Source organism: Zalophus californianus, chromosome 8 (genome assembly GCF_009762305.2).
Source record: "Zalophus californianus isolate mZalCal1 chromosome 8, mZalCal1.pri.v2, whole genome shotgun sequence".
Classification (NCBI taxonomy): Eukaryota; Metazoa; Chordata; class Mammalia; order Carnivora; family Otariidae; genus Zalophus; species Zalophus californianus.
In genome coordinates, this window is record NC_045602.1 from 21,075,096 (window position 1) to 21,097,073 (window position 21,978).

General features: G+C 37.5%; 1 protein-coding gene across 5 annotated transcripts in view; it reads right to left on the reverse strand.

Annotated features, from left to right (window-relative positions):
• ASXL2 (ASXL transcriptional regulator 2) overlaps positions 1 to 21,978 on the reverse strand; it is a 136,565-nt gene that overhangs the window by 14,850 nt on the left and 99,737 nt on the right. For 4 of the 5 annotated variants that reach the window (XM_027621934.2, XM_027621936.2, XM_027621935.2 and 1 more), the window contains 5 exons: positions 19,720 to 19,835; positions 15,615 to 15,741; positions 14,687 to 14,830; positions 6,298 to 6,461; positions 1,515 to 1,611 (listed from right to left, as the gene is read on the reverse strand). In XM_027621934.2, coding sequence (XP_027477735.1) covers positions 1,515 to 1,611; positions 6,298 to 6,461; positions 14,687 to 14,830; positions 15,615 to 15,741; positions 19,720 to 19,835 — 648 coding nt within the window. Of the gene's footprint in view, positions 1 to 1,514; positions 1,612 to 6,297; positions 6,462 to 14,686; positions 14,831 to 15,614; positions 15,742 to 19,719; positions 19,836 to 19,920; positions 20,022 to 21,978 lie in introns of those variants that run through there. The other variant, XM_027621938.2, reaches the window with a different exon arrangement.

Sequence of the window (21,978 nt, forward strand, 5' to 3'; positions counted from 1 at the left end):
GGAGCCAGGGGGGCGAGCGCCTGGGTGGCTCAGTCGTAACAGTCCTGATTTCGGCTCAGGGCATGATCTCAGCATCCAGATATCAAGCCCTGCTTCCAGGTCTGCACTGGGCATGAGCCTGCTTCAGATTCTCTCTCTCCCTCTGCCCCCCTCCCCCTTGCCACAGTTTGCTCTCTCTTTCTCTCAAAAACAAAAAAATGGGGAGTTGGGTGGGGCATAAATCCTTTATCAAATTACTTTTTTTTTTTAAGATTTTATTTATTTATTTGACACAGAGAGAGAGATAGAGAGCATAAGTAGAGGGAGAGACAGGCAGGCAGAGGGAGAAAGAGAAGCAGGCTCTCCGTTGAGTAAGGAGCCTGATGCAGGGCTCGATCTCAGGACCCTGGGATCATGACCTGAGCTGAAGGCAGCCGCTTAACCGACTGAGCCACCAAGGAGCCCCTTATCAAATTATTCTTAAAGAAAGGTAATAGTAATGCATATGTTTTAAAGTGCTTGTGTGATTGCAGCTCTTTCTGGGGGGGGGGGGGGGAAGGTGGTCTCTGCTCAAGAAAATCTTTGATAGGACCAGAGTAATTAGTGAGAGAGCCTTTCTACACAGAATTTGTCCCCCCAAAACAATTAAAAAAAAGCTCAAAACAATAAGAAGGCAAATGTCAACAACTGCAGTGAACAATATAGATATTAATTAGCTGGTCAATTAACTCTAAATGCTAATGATCTGACAAAATATCAGCAATGAATAGCATTCCTAATTGCTCTCCCTACAAATGTATTCATTAAAAACAAAACACAAATGTATTCATTTTAAAGCTTTTCACAGTTGCTTTAAGCTATGCCTTGGTATAACTTCATATGACCTTTCAAGTGTTAGTTTGTATTCCATGTGTACTGAAAAACAAATATAAGAGAGCACTAATTCTATACTCTGCTTATTAAAATTTCAATTCCTAGGCATTAACCTAGAATCACTGAATCAAAATCTTGATCAGAATCTGATCACTGATAAAAATATTGAGGAAGAGGGCCTAAAATCTGTATTTGTTTAGTTTCCCTAAATTGAAAGGTGTCTTTGATTTCTTTTTTTTATTTTTTTTTAAGATTTTATTTATTTATTTGAGAGAGAGAATGAGATAGAGCATGAGAGAGGGGAGGGTCAGAGGGAGAAGCCGACTCACTGCTGAGCAGGGAGCCCGATGTGGGACTCGATCCCGGGACTCCAGGATCATGACCTGAGCCGAAGGCAGTCGCTTAACCAACTGAGCCACACAGGCGCCCTGTCTTTGATTTCTTAAAGGAACATTGCTAGACTCCATCTGGAACTAGACCTGGTTACACAGGCTCCAGAAAAAAGTCAGTATATGTGTTTCACACAGGATAGCTAGTTCTACCCTATGGAAACATCGCGTCCTTAGCTCAAAAACTCACTGAGGCATAGAGGTGCCAATCTGCCCTCAAAGTAGCTCCAAGTACATATACAATCTAGGAGGCACATAAGGTTGAACACTTACCTTCTGAGAGTCTTTCCTTCCAGCCTTGGGCTGCTGAAGTGAAGAACTCATTGTTAAGGGCTGAGCCATTTAACTTCATCAGACCATCGGGACCAACCTGGGTCAAAGAATAAGCCAAGAGAAGCTTACAAAGAAAGCCAAATGTATCATGTGGAACTGAACTTTCTTTCATTTTAGAGAAGAATGTATATACATTTAATTTTATAGAAACATGACTACATCATACCATGCTGCTTATTATGGATACTTCTATTTTGTAATATATCATTTTTTCTAATAAATTTATTTCCTGTTTACCGCTCCTCCTTCTTCTACTTTCAATTCCATTCCCCATTAATTATACTCAAAGAATCATCCAAAAACAAATAAATCTACATGTAAGAAGTTTTTTCCTGAGAGGTTTATTATTTGTTTTATAAAACTGTGACCAAGCTCCAGACCAAGCTCTGAATCTTATGTTTCTCACGTAATACATTGTGTACTTCTCTCCAAGTCAAGTGGCATAGTGTTAGCTATTCCTTTATAATAGCTGCATATTATTTCATTGGATGCATGCACCTTAATTCATTTGCCAGTTTCTTAATCATAAACATGAACCTTGTTTCCACTGTTTTCCCATAATCAACCACACTGCAATATTAGCATTCTGGCAAAGATGAATATACTAGGGCTTTTATTTCTGTGGAATAAGTTCTAAAAGCAAAGAAATATCTGTGCCTGTAAGGTACTGTTATTTTCCAAAAAGACTATAATTCATATTTCTATGAAATATATGAGTGTACTCTTTATCCTGTGAACAATATTTGTTAACTAAATTATTTAATTTTTGCCAGTCTAATGGGTTTGAAATGGTAAAAATTTCCTTTATCTTGACTACTGGAATTTTGTTCACCTTTTTGCATGTTTATTAAATATTTAGATTTATCACCTTGTGAAATTCTTATCATTTTGCACATTTTTCTATAAGGCTGCTTATTTTTATTATCAATTTGTGAGAATCCTTTACATATTATTCATAGTAAAACTGTCACATATGCTAAAAAATTTCCCCTAATTTATCTGCCCACTGACTTGATTTGTGATGTCTTGCCAAAAGGTTTTAAGATTCTATTAAAGAGTCTGGATTTCCTATCTTGGTTTAGAACCATAAATCTTATTTAAGGACATAAAACACAAGATCTGGAAAAATTTAGATAGAAAAGCTTAATAAAACTGACATTCTCCCCATAGTTATTATCTACATTCCAATCAGAACCCCTATGCAGATTTTTCATTAACAAAACGATTTTATATTTTTTTAACAAAATTATTTTAAAATTCGTAAGGAAAAAATAAGAAAAATCGCCTTTCCAATTATTAAACATATCACACACAAAGCCACTGCAGTCAAAACTATTATTAGTAACATTAGAATGAAGAAATGAGTGGAAGAGTGGAGTGTACGCATAAACACATACTGCATGTAACTGCATAGAATATATAATGAAGATGGTATTTCAAATTGTGAGAAAAAGATGGTTATATTAAATATGTAGTGGTGAAACAACTGGCTATTATTAAGTAGAAAATAAAGTTGAAGCCCAATTGCAAAGCAATACAAAAAATAATTCTAGGTGTATTAAAAACTTAAATGTAACCTTTAAGTCAAAAACAATTTTCTGAAGAAAATTTAAGTAACTATTGGGACATCCTAGGGATTGAGGAACTCTTCTCAACCAACTTCACTTTCTACACCTATCTGGGCCCACGTTATCTCCCCACCCCCAGCTCCAGGGCAGAAATTGGTGAACTTTCTCTGTCAAAGGAGAGACTGCCATTATTTTAGGCTTTGAAGGCCCCGGGGCTCTGCTGCAACCACATACCACCACCATTGCTGCACGAACAGCTATATACCACATGTAAACTAATGAAGGTGGATGTATGCCAATAAAGATTTATTTACAAAAATAGGCAGTTGGCCAAAACTGGCCCAGGTTTGCTGACTGCCAATTTGCACTCTATAGAGTTGGCAGAGGGGTAACGGTCTTCCCTATCAGAACAGGTCATCCAACTGAAGCTTGAATAGTCCAGTGATGAGTAAGGTAATCCATCACAAGCCAAGCCATTTTAACAGCTACAGCTGTTAAAAATGTTATTTTAACTTCACATCTGCTTTCTGGACAAACAAAAAAGTTTACCTCTTTAATACGACAGACCTTTAAATATATTTAGAGAGGTGCTTTAATCCACTCCCCTCCTATATTCTTTTCTCTGGTCTCAATTATTTTTACTTCATGGCTGGGCAATCCATACAATGAAATATGGTGTTCAATGTTTCATCCTAGTAATAACCAGGATTCTAAAAACACTCTAAATTGCATCTGACAGTGAAGTTGATTCAAGTTCCATACTTCTATATATAAGGACATTATTTCTTACTGTACGTTCTCACCATACTCAAAAAAGGCCAAGTAACGTCCTATTAAGAATTCCTCACACGACTGTACTCCATGGGAAACTGAATAGATAACTTATAAGGTCTCTTTTCATTCTAAAATTTTATTTTTTAAATCTTTTTTTTTTAAGATTTTATTTATTTATTTGAGAGAGAGAGAATGAGAGATAGAGAGCACGAGAGGGAAGAGGGTCAGAGGGAGAAGCAGACTCCCTGCTGAGCAGGGAGCCCGATGTGGGGTTCGATCCCGGGACTCCAGGATCATGACCTGAGCCGAAGGCAGTTGCTTAACCAACTGAGCCACCCAGGCACCCCTCATTCTAAAATTTTATGTAGCAATCCTTCTTCTGAGAGAGGATAAGAGCCATTAGTCAAAAGACAGTTCTGGGGTGCCTGGGTGGCTCAGTCATTAAGCGTCTGCCTTCGGCTCAGGTCATGATCCCAGGGTCCTGGGATCAAGCACCGCATCAGGCTCCCTGCTCGGCTGGAAGCCCGCTTCTCCCTCTCCCACTCCCCCTGCTTGTGTTCCCTCTCTCGCTGTGTCTCTGTCAAATAAATAAAATCTTAAAAAAAAAAAGAGACAGTTCTAAGAAACTTGCACTAGAGTTCTAGAAATAGGCTTTCAGTTAGGTCCTATCTTATTCCCAACCTAATAACCTAAGCCTTTAAAAAAGACGAGAGCGGGCGCCTGGGTGGCTCAGTTGGTTGGGCGACTGCCTTCAGCTCAGGTCATGATCCTGGAGTCCCAGGATCGAGTCCCACATCCGGCTCCCTGCTCTGCGGGGAGTCTGCTTCTCCCTCTGACCCTCTTCCCTCTCGTGCTATCTCTCATTCTCTCTCTCTCAAATAAATAATAAAATAAAATCTTTAAAAAATAAAAATAAAAAAGACGAGAGCAATCCCCAATGAGAAGTTCTTTAAAAACTCTGCAGAAACATCAGCCTCCTAACTTGTTCGAACCAAAAGGTGGACATCCCAAAAACTGTAATTTCCCCAAGAAGTTTTAAGGAGGGAAAAGCAGTAGTTGGGAAGGATCAGCTTTATTTACTTCTTTGCCCTATTGCTGGTAGTGTACCTGACTTTACTTGGTCTCACTGGAAATGGAATCTGGCCTGCTTTCCTATGTGCTAATTCACATCATTATGCGACTGAAACTAGTATCAATACAGTTTAATAGAAAGATAATTTTCAGAATTAGAAATATTCTTTTGCCATAGTCAATTAGCTTGGATGATGTGTATAACTTACTTACTCTCCTTTAATCTCTTACCACAAACCAGGGTATAAATCTAGTTTTCTTACTGTAAACTAGGGAAAAAAACCTCTCTTTCATCTTGTTTTTATAATGATTAGGAAAAAAGGGGAGGGCCTATCAGATTATTTAGAACACAGTATGTGTTTGGAAATAATAATGAATAAAAAACCCCTCAGAATTGAATAAACCTTAGAAAATCATAATGGTCCTATCTTCCTTGTGTAGAGGAGGAAAGAGATGATCAGAAGGGGGAGTGACTTGCTAGTCACTCTTTCCTAGATAAAAGCCTAGGTCTCAGATCTTGACCTTATTCCTGACCAACCTAAATCTCTCCGGTCCCTACCCAGACTGTCCCAAAACTTTGGAATTTCTTCTAGCTATCTTTTTTTTAGGAGTATAATTTATTGGGTGTTTAAAGTTCTTTATTATGAAAATAATAAATGTTTCTATTTTTTAAAAATCTAACAGAAGGGGGTGCCTGGGTGGCTCAGTCGTTAAGCGACTGCTGCCTTCGGCTCAGGTCACGATCCCAGGGTCCTGGGATCAAGCCCCACATTGGGCTCCTTGCTCAGCAGGAAGCCTGCTTCTCCCTCTCCCACTCCTCCTGCTTGTGCTCCCTCTCTCACTGTCTCTCTCTCTCTGTCAAATAAATAAATAAATAAAATCTTAAAAAAAAAGAAAAACTAACAAAAGAATGAAAATAATTAACATTCATTCTCCCTTCAAAAAATCCATTAAAAAATCCCTGTTAAATGTCTTAAACAAGACAACTCTTCCTCCTGGACTGTATTCAATGAATACCTGACCTCCTAATATGATAGCTACACAAATTTTATGCCATAATCTTGACATTCTGATAAGACAGTTTTTTTCTTTTCTAAGACTTACAGGGCAAAACTATTAAGAACACTTACATAAAAATATTCTTATCTCTTGTCTTAGTACCTTTGATACCATTTCTTTACAAGTAAAGCTATTTAAAATAAATAGCTAATAAAAAGCTATTTAAAAAGTCTTAAGGAGTGTTAAAGGGGATGAGTGAAGAAAGCCTCAGAAGGTTTTTTAAAAACTGCTTATGCTTGAAAATAACGCACCTGTCGATCCACCTCTGGAAGAAGTAAAAGCAGTCGCTGTTGGCAATCTCCAGGAAGGACTGAAAAGGTGTGCTTGTTGATCAGTGCTCGTAGATTTGTATTAACCAGAATGGAGTCTGGTGTCTCAACATCAATTTCAGCACACTTAGTCCTTTTCATTTGCCCTACAAAAATAGGGGAAAAGAATCATTTGGGCCTCCTTTACATTCTTGTAAAAAGCACAGTTGTAACTACCTTAAATATCAGACTGTGAAGAAGGGAACACTTAAAGGTTTTAGAAATTTCTTCTAAGACTAATAAAAGCAAGGCATGACACATACACAAAATGATCCAAAAAATCCAGAAAAATTCAAATCTATATATGTACCATACTGAGATCCTTTTTCCTTTGCCATCAGAATTTTTTCATCAATTTTAATTTTGATTACCTAAAATGCTGTGACTGAATACCTTAGTGGTTTCAAGAAACTTAGTCACAATCAAAAGGTTATAGTCTTTCAAATGACTGACGGACTTGAGTACACAAAGTCTTCAAATGTAAATGACAAAAAATATTATAACAAGACTAACTTGCCAAAAACATTTGCAAATCATGACAAAACTTTACGATTTTTCATATTAAAAGTGCATCTAGGGGCGCCTGGTGGCTTAGTCGGTTAAGCGTATGCCTTCGGCTCAGGTCATGATCTCAAGGTCCTGAGATAGAGCCCTGCATGGGCTCCCTGCTCGGCAGGGGGTCCCCTTCTCCTTCTCCCTCTGTGCCTCCGTCCCCCCACCACCGCCTGTGCACTCTCTCTCAAATAAATAAATAAAACCTTTTTAAATAAATAAATAAATGTGCTTGGCCGACTCAGTTGGTAGAACATGCGACTCTTGATCTCAGGGTCATGAGTTCAAGCCCCACACTGAGCGCAGAGCTTACTTTAATAAATAGATCGGTAGATAGATATTTAAAAAAATTTTTAAGTGCATCTATAAATCAATATGAAAAAGAAGTACCACCATGAGAAAAACGAGCACAGGGAATTACAGGTAATTCATATTTGACTAACCATAAACAGATGCTACAGTATTAGTATTTTTTAAATGCCAGTTAAACCAATGAACATTTTTTTGTCTATCAAAATGGCAATTTTGTATGCCATTGCAATATGGCATGCCAAATGCAATACAGTGCTGAGATTACAAAGAGAAAAAGCAAAGACAACTGTCAAATACTACTGATGGGTCTCAAATTAATATAATCTTACTGGAAGAAAATTTGATGATATACTGCAAAATTTAATGTGCATAGGAATCTAAGACCCAGTAATTTTAATTTAGAAATACATGCACAAGGCTACACAATCTTGAATATGAATAACCTCTGTTCCTGGCTGAAGGTGAAGCAAAAGTAATCTCTCTTAAGAGGAAAGGATTTCCCTTAAATTAGGCCCATAGGATTCCTACAAATTAAAATCCAGCACTATCTCACACAGACTACCCTGACAAACCAGCAGACATGCTACTATGACAGAGTCAATAGAAATCAAAAATAAAAGGTTTAGACCTAAAAGTACTATCACTGAAACTGTCACAGATAAAATACAGAACAGCGCTGCATAAAATGATTAAAGAAATAAAGAATGTGATTATAAAGATGGGGATAAAATAATCAGGAATGAACACAATCACGTCTCAGTAAATTTCATATAATGATCAATAATAGCAGCAGCAAACATTTCTATAAGGCTTCATCAGTGCCAGGCACTATTCTAAACATTGACATGTGTTAATTCATTTATTTTTCAAATAACCCTATGAAGTAAGACACTATTATTGTACATTTCACAGATGAAGAAAATGAGGCCCAGACCTGGTAAGAAACTGGCCCAAAATTATACTATTAAGTTACAGTGCAGGAATTCGAACCCAGCGCTGTGGCTTCAGAATCTGTTGTTTATCACTATACAGAGGCAGAGCTATCATAAAGTGCATGATCTCTGACTATTAGGTATTTCAGTTAAAAGTTCAAAACAGAAACATAAAATATATATATTTTTTCTAAAGACCTTATTTTTAAGTAATCTCTACACCCACTGTGGGGCTTGAAGCCACAACCATGAGATCAAGAATCACATGTTCTACACACTGAACCAGCAAGGTGCCCCCAAAATCCCAATATTTATCTTTAAATTTTTTATTTAAATTCAATTTAATTAACCTATATGGTATCCTTCGTTTTAGAGGTAGAATTTAGTAATTCATCAGTTGCATACAACACCCAATGCTCATTCAATCAAGTGCCCTCCTTAATGCGCATCACCCAATTACCTCCCCTCCAGCAACCCTCAGTTTGTTTCCTAGAGTTAAGAGTCTCTTATGGTTTGCCTCCCTCTCTGTTTTCGTCTTACTTTATTTTTCCTTCCCTTCCCCTATGTTCATCTGTTTTGTTTCTTAAATTCCACATATGAGTGAAATCTCATGGTATTTGTCTCTGACTGACTTATTTCACTTAGCATAATACCCTCTAGTTCCATCCACGTCGTTGCAAATGGCAAGATTTTGTTTTTTTTGATGGAGAAGTAATATTCCATTGTATATACACACCACTTCTTTATCCATTCATCTGTCAATGGACATCTGTACTCTTAACATAGTTTGGCTATTTTGGACACTGCTGCTATAAACACTGGGGTGCATGTGCCCTCTTGAATCACTATGTTTGTATCTTTTGGGTAAATACCTAGCAGTGCAGTTGCTGGGTCATAGGGTAGCTTTACTTAAACTTTTTGAGGAACCTCCATACTGTTTTCCAGAATGGCTGCACCAGTTTGCTTTCCCACCAACAGTATAAGAGGGTTCTCCTTTATCCCCATCCTTGCCAACATCTGTTGTTTCCTGAGTTGTTAATTTTAGTCATTCCGACTGGTGTGAGATGGTATCTCACTGTGCTTTTGATTTGTATTTCCCTGACGCCGAGTGATGTTGAGCATTTTTTTTTCATGTGTCTGTTGGCCATCTGTAGGTCTTCTGCCCACTTCTTGACTGGATTTTTTTGGTTTTTTTGGGTGTTGAGTTTGGTAAGTTCTTTATAGAATTTCGGATACTACACCTTTATCTGATAAGATATTTGCAAATATCTTTTCCCATTCCATAGGTTGCTTTTAGTTTTGTCAATGGTTTCCTTTACCATGAAAAAGCCTTTTATCTTGATCAAGTCCCAAGAGTTCATTTTTGCTTTTGTTTCTCTTGCCTTTGGAGACGTGTCTAGCAAAGAAGCTGCTGCAGCCAAGGTTAAAGAGATTGCTGCCTGTGATCTCTAGGATTTTGATGGATTCGGATTCCTGTCTCACATTCAGGTCTTTCAACCATTTTGAGTTTACTTTTGTGTATGGTGTAAGAAAGTGGTCCAGTTTCATTCATATAGCTGTCAAATTTTCCCAAAAATCCCTATACATTTTAAGAAAATTTTTAAAACTTCAAAACAATTCCTGGGACAAAGGAGAAATCACAATAAAATATTTTAAAACTTTTCAAATTGAATTATTATTTTTTAAGATTTTATTTATATATTTGACAGAGAGACAGCAAGAGAGGGAACACAAGCAGGAAGAGGGGCAGAGGGAGAGGGAGAAGGAGGCTCCCTGCTGATCAAGAAGCCCGATGTGGGGCTCAATCCCAGGACCCTGGGGTCATGACCTGAGCTGAAGGCAGACCCTTAACGACTGAGCCACCAAGGCGCCCCCAAATTGAATGATATTAAAAAAGCATTTGAGAGATGAAGGTAAATGTCCCCAAAACTGAAATAGTACCAAAATATATAAAATGAAAAGTAAAGGTTTCAACATTCAAACCCTGGCTTCCTACCAAAGATGACATTTTTGGGGCGCCTGGGCGACTCAGTCGTTAAGCGTCTGCCTTCGGCTCAGGTCATGATCCCAGGGTCCTGGGATCGAGCCCCGCATCGGGTTCCCTGCTCCGCGGGAAGCCTGCTTCTCCCTCTCCCACTCCCCCTGCTTGTGTTCCCTCTCTCCCTGTATCTCTCTGTCAAATGAATAAATAAAATCTTTAAAAAAAAATAACATTTTTAATTTGAATAAATGAAATAACAATATACATGCCAATTGTATTTTTTCTTTTGTTTCACTCTTTTTTTTTTTAAAGATTTTATTTATCTATTTCAGAGAAAGAGAGATGAGAGATAGAGAGCACGAGAGGGAAGAGGGTGAGAGGGAGAAGCAGACTCCCCGCTGAGCAGGGAGCCCGATGTGGGACTCGATCCCGGGACTCCAGGATCATGACCTGAGCCAAAGGCAGTCGCTTAACCAACTGAGCCACCCAGGCACCCTAAAGTTTAAGTCCTCTAATTTTGGTAAAGTTGACTTTGTTTTTCCCCATGTTAAGCTGCTGTATTCTATCATATTATACTTAAAATCTGAGCTATGTTTTTTTTTAAATAGAATCTGGGATGTAAAAATATATGATACACCCTATTTTACTCAAGTTAAAACAAATTATACCAATGTAAACTAAAAAAGATTTCAGATGAATTATCTAATTTTGTTTTACATTTGCTTTACACAAAATGTACAGCTTCTTCCATACATTTAAAATATACTCATTGTGGGTGGCTCAGTTGGTTAAGCAACTGCCTTCGGCTCAGGTGATGATCCTGGAGTCCTGGGATCGAGTCCCACATCGGGCTCCCTGCTCAGCAGGGAGTCTGCCTCTCCCTCTGACCCTCTTCCCTCTCATGCTCGCTATCTCTCATTCTTTCTCGCAAATAAATAAAATCTTTAAAAATAAATAAATAATAATAATAAAATACACTCATTGTGAGGGCACCTGGATGCCTCAGTTAAGCATCCAACTCATGATTTTGGCTTAGGTCATGATCTCAAGGGTCGTGGGATCAAGCCCTGACTTGGGCTCTGAGCTCAGTGGAGATCTGCTTGAGATTCTCTCCCTCTTCCTCTGCTCCTCCTCCTCACACGGGCACATGCTCCCTCCCTCCCTCTCTGAGATAAATAAATATTTTTAAAAATAAATAAATAAATAAATAAAATTTAAAAAAAATAAATAAGAATTCTTGAAGTCTGGGGGTGCCTGGCTGGCTCAGTCAGTAGAGCATGCAACTCTACATCTTGGGGTTGTGAGTTCAAGCCCACGTTGGGTATAAAGATTGCTTAAAAATAAAAAAAAGGAAAGGAAAAAGAATTCTTGAAATCCAACACTTGCTTTTCTGGGATTGATTTAAGTTTTAATTATAGTGCTTTTTGGAAAATTATGCTACACGATGGAGATGTAGAAGCACTTCCAGTCCTGCAGGAGCTGTAGCTCAGGTGTCCTGGCACCTGCAGAGTGCAGAACCTATCTAATTTGTTCCTGCTACCCAAGAAGACGCTTAAGTGAGTTTTAAGGCAGGAGGGAAAATAATTTAAAGATTACCAGGCACAATATAAGCAATGAAATGTAAAAACCTAATCTACAAGTTGCTGGGGGTGCCAGCTTCTTTGCTTTATTGTCCTCCTTGTGCATTTTTCTTAGAGGCAATATCTGCCATAAACTGAGCATACCCTTTGATCATCAATTCCACTGCCAAAGATTAAAAATATTCATAAATACTTTTAGAAGGTATGCCAAACCCAGAGCTCGATCTCATGACACTGAGACCATGACCTGAGCTGAAATCAAGAGTCAGATGCTTAACTTGACTGAGCCACCAGGCAGCTATCTTATTTTTTAATAAATAATTTTGTTAAATTAAAAAACAAAAAAATAAAGCAGTCTGAAAATATTAATTCTGTTTTCACACTTAATAGTTTGGAAGTGTCTGGAACATATAAATGGGTATAGAATAACTAATCCTTGGGGCACCTGGGTGGCTCAGTCGTTAAGCGTCTGCCTTCGGCTCAGGTCATGATCCCAGGGTCCTGGGATCAAGCCCCACATCGGGCTCCCTGCTCCACAGGAAGCCTGCTTCTCCCTCTCCCACTCCCCCTGCTTGTGTTCCCTCTCTTGCTGTGTCTCTCTCTGCCAAATAAATAAATAAAATCTTTAAAAAAATTAAAAATTAAAAAAAAATTTTTTAAAAAGAATAATCCTTTGAATTTTGTCAGCATTGCTGCACACCTTTTAACTTCTATTCTGCTGCTGAAATGTTAACCATCCCAATTCTTACTTTTTTTTTTAAGATTTTTATTTATTTGACAGAGAGAGAGAGCACAAGCAGGAAGCATGGCAAGCAGAGGGAGAAGCAAGCTCCTCACTGAGCAAGGAGCCCGATGTGGGACTCGATCCCAGGACCCTGGGATTATGACCTGAGCCAAAGGCAGACGCTTAACAGATTGAGCCACCTAGGTGTCTCCAATTCTTACATCTTTGTATGTGAAGTATTTTCTTTCTCCTTGGTTCTTTTTTGGAACCTTCTCACTATCTTGGATGTTTTGAAATTTCAAAAGAATGTGTCTTGGAATTGGTTTCTTTTTATTCATGTTCCTTGACACCAACTATGAACTCTCATCTTTGGAACTGTGACTTTAAATTCTCTGGAATTTTCTTCTATTATTTCTCTTATTATCTTAAGCCCCCTTTCAATTTCTGTTCTTTCTGATGGTTCTACTATTTTATTTATTTATTTTTAAATATTTTATTTCTTTGTCAGAGAGAGAGACAGAGACAGAGAGAGTACAAGCAGGGGGAGGGGCAGGCAGAGGGAGAAGCAGGCTCCCCGCTGAGCAAGGAGACCAGTGCAGGACTCCATCCCAGGACCGTGGGATCATGACCTGAGCTGAAGGCAGATGCTTAACGACTGAGCCACCCAAGCACCCCATCTATTGTTATTTTTTATTTCAGCTACCCTATTAGTTAATACCGTGGAACTCTTTATTTTTTGATTTTTAAAATAGCAGTCTGTTCTTTCATAGATGCAATGTCATCTTTTATACCTTTCTGTGGATATTACTGTTTTTAAAGTTATTTGTTTTAAATCTTCCTGAATTGTCTGTTTCTTCTGAATCTGTATTTCAGATTCTGTGCCTCATGATGGAGGTCTTCTTCAAAGGTAATCATGAATAATCACAATGAAAATACATTAAGAAGGCTGTCTTGAAATTTTGGGTGCGTAGGTGGGTCTTATAGACTGGTGAGCATCACAGAAGTATGACCAAGATGATTTCTATTTAGCTGGGAATCTGTAAATTAGCCTGCAGATTTTCTTCTGAGGCTATTCAATTTCTCTCTCTTTTTTTTTTAAGATTTTATTGATTTATTTGACAGAGAGAGACACAGCGAGAGAGGGAACACAAGCAGGGGGAGTGGGAGAGGGAGAAGCAGGCTTCCTGCCGAGCATGGAGCCCGATGAGGGGCTCAACCCCAGGACCCTGGGACCATGTCCTGAGCCGAAGGCAGATACTCAACAACTGAGCCACCCAGGTGCCCCAAGGCTATTCAATTTCTTTAGGCACCAACCCACCCATCTCCTGCTGGAACATAGGTGGGGCTGGGAGGAAGGAAGTTGTGGTGACAGAAATATGCCTTACTACTAACATTCTGGAAGCCAAGAAGAAGGATCACTATTAGTATTTATATTTTTCTTAATTTTCCTGATTTCAGTACACTGCCTCATTATCTGCCATCAGCCATAAGTGCTATCTCTGAGTTTGAAGTCCGTACATAATTTCAAAAATAAACCACCTATTTCCTGCTAGAGTGAGGCATCAAACTGCTTCTTATTAACTTCCAAAAAAGGTTCTTTTCAACCCTAGGCTTCACCCTTTCCCACTATGATACATGATGTCTGCTATTTTTTTTTTTTTTTAAGGATTTTATTTATTTGACAGAGAGAGAGAGAGACAGAGTGAGCACAAGCAGGGGGAGTGGCAGGCAGAGGGAGAAGCAGGCTCCCCAGAGAAGGGGGAGCCCGATGTGGGACTTGATCCCAGGACCCTGGGATCATGACCTGAGCCGAAGGCAGTTGCTTAACCAACTGAGCCACCCAGGCACCCAATGTCTGCTATTCTTGATTCTTTCTGGTGTTCTGCAGCCTTAGCTGGCTTGCTCATTATTGGCATCTGTTGCTCAGCATCTAGTTTTCATCAAAATTTCTTGACACTGCTTGCCCATCTGTTGTCTCCTTGTTTTCTTCACCCTTATGGATCTAATCTTTTGGATTTCCATATTCCCATCTTAGTGGGATTTCAAAGGGAGCAGGGAAAAAAAAGGGTCAGTTTAGCATGTTTAATTACGAGTCCTTCTACTTTTCCGTACACAGAAATAAGACATAAATAATGCTGGACAAAACAACCTGTTGTCAGAAAAAGAACGAAACCACAAAACAGCTGATGAATTTCAAACACAGAGTTGATAAATTAAGATGCAGAACTGAAGTCTTTGTAAATTAACTTACTTGTGTGGAGCCTGTCAGACCTCTGGAATGACTTCTTCCCCAAGCCCAGCAAGGGATTTTCCACTTGAACTGAACAAGAATAACTAGAGTTTGAGTTTTGAGGGCTGCCTGACTGCCCATCAGATGGCTTTCCTTCCCATATTGCTAAGAGAAAAAATATAGCAAAGACTGTTGACACTGAGGTTATAGACAGAAATCAATCAAACACATCATTCAACACAAACTAAAAGGAGTTACGTATGATGCAATGTGACCCTGCAAATGCGTTTTGAGTCTGCAAATTCAGAGTTAAAAAATAAAATAAAATCACTTCCTTCTCCCCAGCACATTATTTGTTTCTGGTGGTAAATTTCCTTCCTAACAAAAATGCAAAGTTCTGCAAGATACCATTTAAATTTGGCAGGCCCATATAATCAGCTAGTATCAAAATGAATTGTGTAATAAAATACAAAGCCTGTATCTAATCTGGGTTAGATGAAAAACAAACAACAACATCAAAAATCCAAAGGCTGTGTTTATATCCAATGGAAACTCAAATGCAGCCTATGTTCTTAGGAAAACTTTTTTATCTTTAAAGGAGAGAACTGGTGAAGAGTTTAGTCTGAGTGTCTTGGCAACATCAGCTTTGTAAGGTCAATGATTAGAGGCGTCCAAATTATTACTAGGTTAGACATCTTGGAAGTCAGTCACTGATTCCATTCTAACATGCACATCTCGCCGATTTATTTTTTTGTAACTACATGATGGATGATTCTGCATAAATTTTCCCATTTCTCCTGAAAAGATTTATACTGATGATCTGGCAGTAACAGACTACGTAAATAAACCCAGTAATTTAAAAATAAATGATAAGGTATACAAATTAGAAAAACAGCATAAAAATTCTGGAAAAAGAAATTTCCATTCAAAAGACCCCAAGTCTGCCTACCAGGTTTGGCAGGTATAGAGTCACTGGCTGCTTTGACAGTCTTCAGAGAGAGAGGCTGGCTGGAGGAGATGGACATGCTCGGCCTGCACTGCTGTTGCTGTTTCTTCTGCTGTTGCTGTTTTAGAGCCTATAAAAAGAAAACTGACTATAAGCAACAAAATAACATCATTTTTTAGTAATTAATAACAGGAAGTGAATGCTTTTTAAGTGGTGAGAAGCATGATGACCATCCCATTTCTTTGAAAGCTATCAAAGTAAACAAAAACCTTAATGAAACCAATTAAATACAAGCCCAAAATGATACTTAAGAGTCTGCATATTTTTGGGCAGTATTACTCTTGTGTATAAATATGAGAATCAGTCACAAACATTTTTAGAACTTAAAAATCACCAGTAAGGCATGGACTTCCCATACTTGTAGCAGCAGAAACTTAGAGGTTTCCAATCATTTCTGGAAATAAAATTCTAAGCCCTTGACCAAAGAGAGTCCCAGTCTGCATTAGCTCTATGTAGAAATATAAATATTTAGCTTACATCTATTTCAGAGATGATACATTTGAACAATTGGTGTTAAATAACCATTTGATTCTCATCTCCTGTAAGAGCAGTAAGATTTGGCCCAATGACCAAATCCTCAGCAATTTACAGCAACACAGTAAATAGAAGGGAAGGAAAGTTACAAAACACTGGTTCTAAGAACAGTATAATTTCTTCTGGCTATTTCAGCATATTTTAATTTCTATAATGTTTCTATTTATAGAATACACTACACTAAACTATTTAGAATGAAAAAGATGACAACTTCCCAGAGTTTAGTCATGAAAATATATGAAGGGAACTTTTTTTTTTTAAGATTTTATTATTTATTTGACACAGAGAGAGAGAGGCAGGCAGAGGGAGAGGGAGAAGCAAGCTCCCTACTGAGCAGGGAGCTCAATGTGGGGCTCAATCCCAGGACGCTGGGATCATGACCTGAGCCCAAGGCAGCCGCTTAACTGACTGAACCACAGAGGCGCCCCTGAAGGCAACTTTTTAATTCAAGGTTTAAAAAAAAAAAAAAAGACACAGAAACTAAGAAAGTAAAGCTACATTTCAGGAAAAGGTTGGACATCTATGACCTTGCTAAATTGCCAATTTAAGCTTTAACCATCAAGACTATCATGCAAAAAAGTGTGGAATAACTGGCTACTTGGTTCCCATTGCCTCTTCACCCTCATCTCTGGCAATGTTATATAGTCATGGTGCAACAACTGATCTTGACCTTAGCTGCCAAAGGAAAAAATGAACTGAGTGAGTCAGGGATCTGACTTACATTTACCTACAACATTTTTAACAGCCACGGCAGGAGCACAATGTATAAAAAAATTGTCAGTGTTGTCTGATCACTGATTACAGCTTCTCTCTCATTCTCCGCAATCAGAACAGAAAATCCTGGGTGGCAGCCACTGGGTCTTTCCTTGTCACTCACAATATCCAGATTATTCTAGGTTAGTGCAAAATTTAATAGAACCATTTGCTCTCATCTATTCCTGCTATGATGGTGTAAATTCAGACACATGATAGAAACAGAGTAACTTATAGCCTATTTAAGAACTGTATTCAGTTTTTTCCTCCCTCAGTAGTTTACAAACTCTATTCCTAATTCTATTTTAAAATTAAAAAAACAACCACCTTTATCGTTATACAGGATACCTTATATTGAAGTAATTTTTCTCACCTAATACTATAAAAAACTTACACTGGAGGCAAGGTCTTACTTTACATACCAACAACCTAATTTACATACTTTTCCATACTGGTATTCTTTAAAGAAAATACATTCGACTCTTGGGATTATAGGAGTATAATACAGGAGTAGTAAACGTGTCATGCATTATCTAACAAGGTTTAGGAAAATACATGCCTTTTTCCTGTGGAAGGAAGCATCTTACACTTCTTAAAATCTTTCAAAAAATTTATAAAAATACAACTGCTATGAGATTAATCCAGGCAGACAGCAATAAATCCTATCAAATTTCTGAAACTCTTTTAATAAAAGCGCTTTTGCTTTAAATACTTCTTTTAATATTTTAAGGCCTACATAATTTTTAAAAATTTCAATTACATAATACATGATTATATCTTTACCATTTAATTCAAACATGAAGTTAAACTCTCTTGACCACCACTCAGTCTTGTCCCCTAATCTTCAGAGATAACTACAGTCAATTTATTTTTCCTTATTGAGTTTTGTTTTTTTTTTTACACTAATGTGTGTTTCTAATAAAAATATAATATTGTGGGACGCCTGGGTGGCTCAGTCATTAAGCGTCTGCTTCGGCTCAGGTCATGATCCCAGGTACTGGGATCAAGGTCCACATCAGGCTCCCTGCTCAACAAGAAGACTGCTTCTCCCTCTCCCACTCCCCCTGCTTGTGCTCCCTCTCTCTCTCTCCCTGTCAAATAAATAAATAAAATCTTTAAATATATATGTGTATATATATAATATTGTTTTGTAGGTATGTGTTTATTTTTATCAATGGTATTACACTCTATATGTTGTAATACAACTAATTTTAGTGATTCAACATTACAGTGTGATGATGCTTCCAGGTCTATATACATAAAACAAACACATTACAAACTTGATCTTGCATATAGAAATGGCATCATTTACGAAGGAATTCCCTAACTGATATATATTTGGTTACTTGCAAGTTTTTGCTGTTACAAACTTGAATGCAAATATTTTTCTGTGTGTATGTGTGTAACTGGTATGGATATTTGTATTTTTCTAACCTAAGTTCCAAAATGTTCAAATGCTTAGTCATGGGGTATGTGCCTTCACAATTTTAATAATCACAAGATTTCTTTCCAAAGTACAATAATTTATATTCCATCAGCAAACTACCAGTAGCCATTTTTCTATACACTTGCCAATGCCTGATAATTAAGTTCTTCAGTTTATACCAATCTGAGGAAAAAAGTAGTCTGTCATGTTCAGTTATTAGTGAATCTGTATTTATTGACCATTTGCATTTCAAAAAAAAAAAGTTCTTTGAAAAGCCCAATAACACAGACCAATGGCAAGTAGCACTGGGGAAAAAAAGATATATTATAAGTGAACAACACTGAGGAACGAAAAAGAAACATAAAGGAATGCTACTACAATTTTATGCAAATATTTTAAAAGTCAGATGAAACGGGCCATTTTCTAAGAGAAATAAATATCCAAAATTAAGAAAAAGATTTTTTCCAAAATTAGTTCAAAAAGCAGGAATCAAATCAGATCAGTAACAAATGAAACTGAAGTGCTAAGAAAACAATTCTATAATTATTTTCCAAAAATCTAGAAAAATGCAGAGAGCTACCCAGCTTATTTTATAATGCTAGAACCATCCTGATTCCAAAATTGTACAAGAATTGTACAAGAAAACAGCAAAATCCAAGCAGAAATCTTAAAAAAGAAAAATCCATAACATATTAAAAAATATGGAACAAACATGTAGAGTTTATTCCTGAAACTAAGTATATGTTAACATTAGAAAATCTAGTCATGGAAGTCTGTATATTAGCAATTTTAAAGAGAAAAGCTACCTGATCATCTCCATAAATGCTGAATAAAACAAAGCCAAAAAGTTCAACACCTATTCATAATTTACCCACAAACATGCATACAAACAAAAACCTCTTAGCAAATTAGGAACAAATAAAGAGCTTTTAAAATGTGATAAAAAGGGGCGCCTGGGTGGCTCAGTCGTTAAGCGTCTGCCTTCAGCTCGGGTCATGATCCCAGGGTCCTGGCATCGAGCCCGGCATCAGGCTCCCTGTTCTATGGGAAGCCTGCTTCTCCCTCTCCCACTCCCCCTGCTTGCGTTCCCTCTCTCACTGTCTCTCTCTCTGTCAAATAAATAAATAAAATCTTTAAAAAAAAATGATAAAAAGACTAGCTACCACAAACCTATAGCACACAAGTACATAAATTATTAAATCCAAAGTGGGAAACTGCATGAAATTTTTCCTTAAAAGGACCTAATGCCCTTTCAAGAAATTTTCAATGACTTCTAGAATCATGAATTTTTAATGCAGGAGATAAGACTTGATAAACACAGGCTAGCATGATTACCTGCTTTAGTGCCTTCTTGCTGTGCTTCTGTGATGGAGAAATGACTTTACCTGCTGGAATGGTAGGTGATGGGCAGCCTGACTGGGGAGAAGATGGCTGTGACAGTCTAGACGATACTAGTGGGGAGAAAAATGACAATAAATAATGTGGTTATCAGAGTTGACATCAAGCACCATTCCTTCCCCAATCATATGCTGCTACCTGTATTAAGAACTGTGACCAAACACTTTTGGGAAGGATCTTCTTTTTGGAGTTCTACTGCAAACAGCCTCCCTTTTCAGTTTATTTCCTCAGAAAGCTCTAGTGAAGGATGATAGGATGGGGAAGGGATGGGAGTTAGTATTCATTACTTTTTATTCTTTGATTTTTCAATAGACTGATTGAAACAGGAAGCAGAATATAAACCATGAGTCATCAAATTAGGTAAAACTTAGAGAAGATTCTAGAGCCTGTTGGATAGCATGTATGTTAAGGTAAATCTAATGACAACATGATATCGTGAAAGAGCCCTGGGCTGACAGACTGGGTCCCAGTTTTCCCTATCTTTAAAATGAAGGCAATAAGGCCACTCCACCTCAAAAACTCTACTACAGCTTTAATTCTTAGTATTACTTCATCTCTTAAATCAACAGTTTCAGGCCTACCAGTGTGAGAGGATGCTTTAGGATTTCTCTCATGGAAGCAATGTACATTTGCACAGGGTGAAATTTCTCTCTACTTCATCACTACTTGTTTTATACCTCATCAGAGCTTGGCCAAACCTTAGTCTTATATGAATAACGGTTTTCCCTTCAGGAGCCTATTATACTAAAATAGCAATTAGATTTTTATATTCTGTAAAGTTCAGCAGTGCATTACTCATGATAAGAGATAACAAAGAAAATGCTGATTCAGACCCCTTAATAACAGAAATAATAAAATAGCAATCGCTACTGCTAGTGATAACTCTGGAAGAGTAAGTACATGCTTACTAACACCTTCTCCTTCCATAGTAATTGGACTAAAAAGGCCCGGATAGCAAAATGGGATTTCGTGGTATGGCTAAAAGCTTGAAGATACCATATAAAGTATGTCGGTGGGTAGCTACCTGACATAAAAATGCAGAAGCATGGTTCACTGGAATATACAAATTTGGGAAAACAGCTTTTCAACATATTTTTATAAATCCTAAGAAAGGAATACACGGTAGATAACATTTAAAGAGGACAATACTAAGAAGGTGACTTTTCATACTTGGCATACCTGACTTTGCACTCCCACCCTTAGGATAAGGTTTATATATGGGAAAGAATTGACATAAAATGCAACATTAAGAAAAAATTCACTGTGATATATCATACAAAAATAAAGTTCTTGAGATAACTGAGCAGCGAAAAGAAACCACATCCTCAGTCTACTTACGTTAACGAATTTTAAAAAACAACAGCTTTACTAAGATTTATATAACACACAACTCACCTAAAGTGTAAAAATTCAATGGCTTTGGTTAAAAGTTGTGCAACCATCACCAGAATCTATTTTCACCACCCACAAAAAGCCCTGCACTGGTTGGCTATCACCCCTCTTTCCCTAACTATGCCCCTAGTGCTATGCAATCACTAATCTACTTTCTGTCCTTATGCATTTGCCTATTCTAGACCTTTCATATAAATGGAATCATTAATACGTGCTCTTTTGTGACTGGCTTTTTTCACTGACCATGTTTTGAAGTTTGATCCATACTAAAGCATGTATCAATACTTCGTTTTTATCATCGAATAATAGACCATTGTATGCATATGCTGCATTTTGTTTATTCATTAGCTGATGGACATTTGGGTTGTTTCCCCTTCTGGCCACTCTGAACACTCATTAGCATGATTTTGTGTTGGACATATATTTTCAATTCTTCTGTGTTCAGATCTTAAAGTAGAATTGCTGGGTCTTATATCAACTCTATGTTTAACTTTTTGAGGAACTGTCAAAATGTTTTCCAAGATGGCTATACCATTTTCACAATTCTACAGGAATGTATGAGGGTTCTAATCCTTCTCAACACTTGTTATTGCCTGTCTTTTTGATTTGACCAATGTTTCTAAAGGGACATAATAAAAATAAAGACTATTAATATTTGACTATGTTCATTCTTTTTAATGGTTTGCAGAAATCTGAAAATATATTATTTCCTTACCCACCTCAAATACCACCTGAAAATAAACAGAAAACAAACAAAATAATTCCATTAGTGTATATAAGAATTCCACTTTGCAGCCTGAAAAA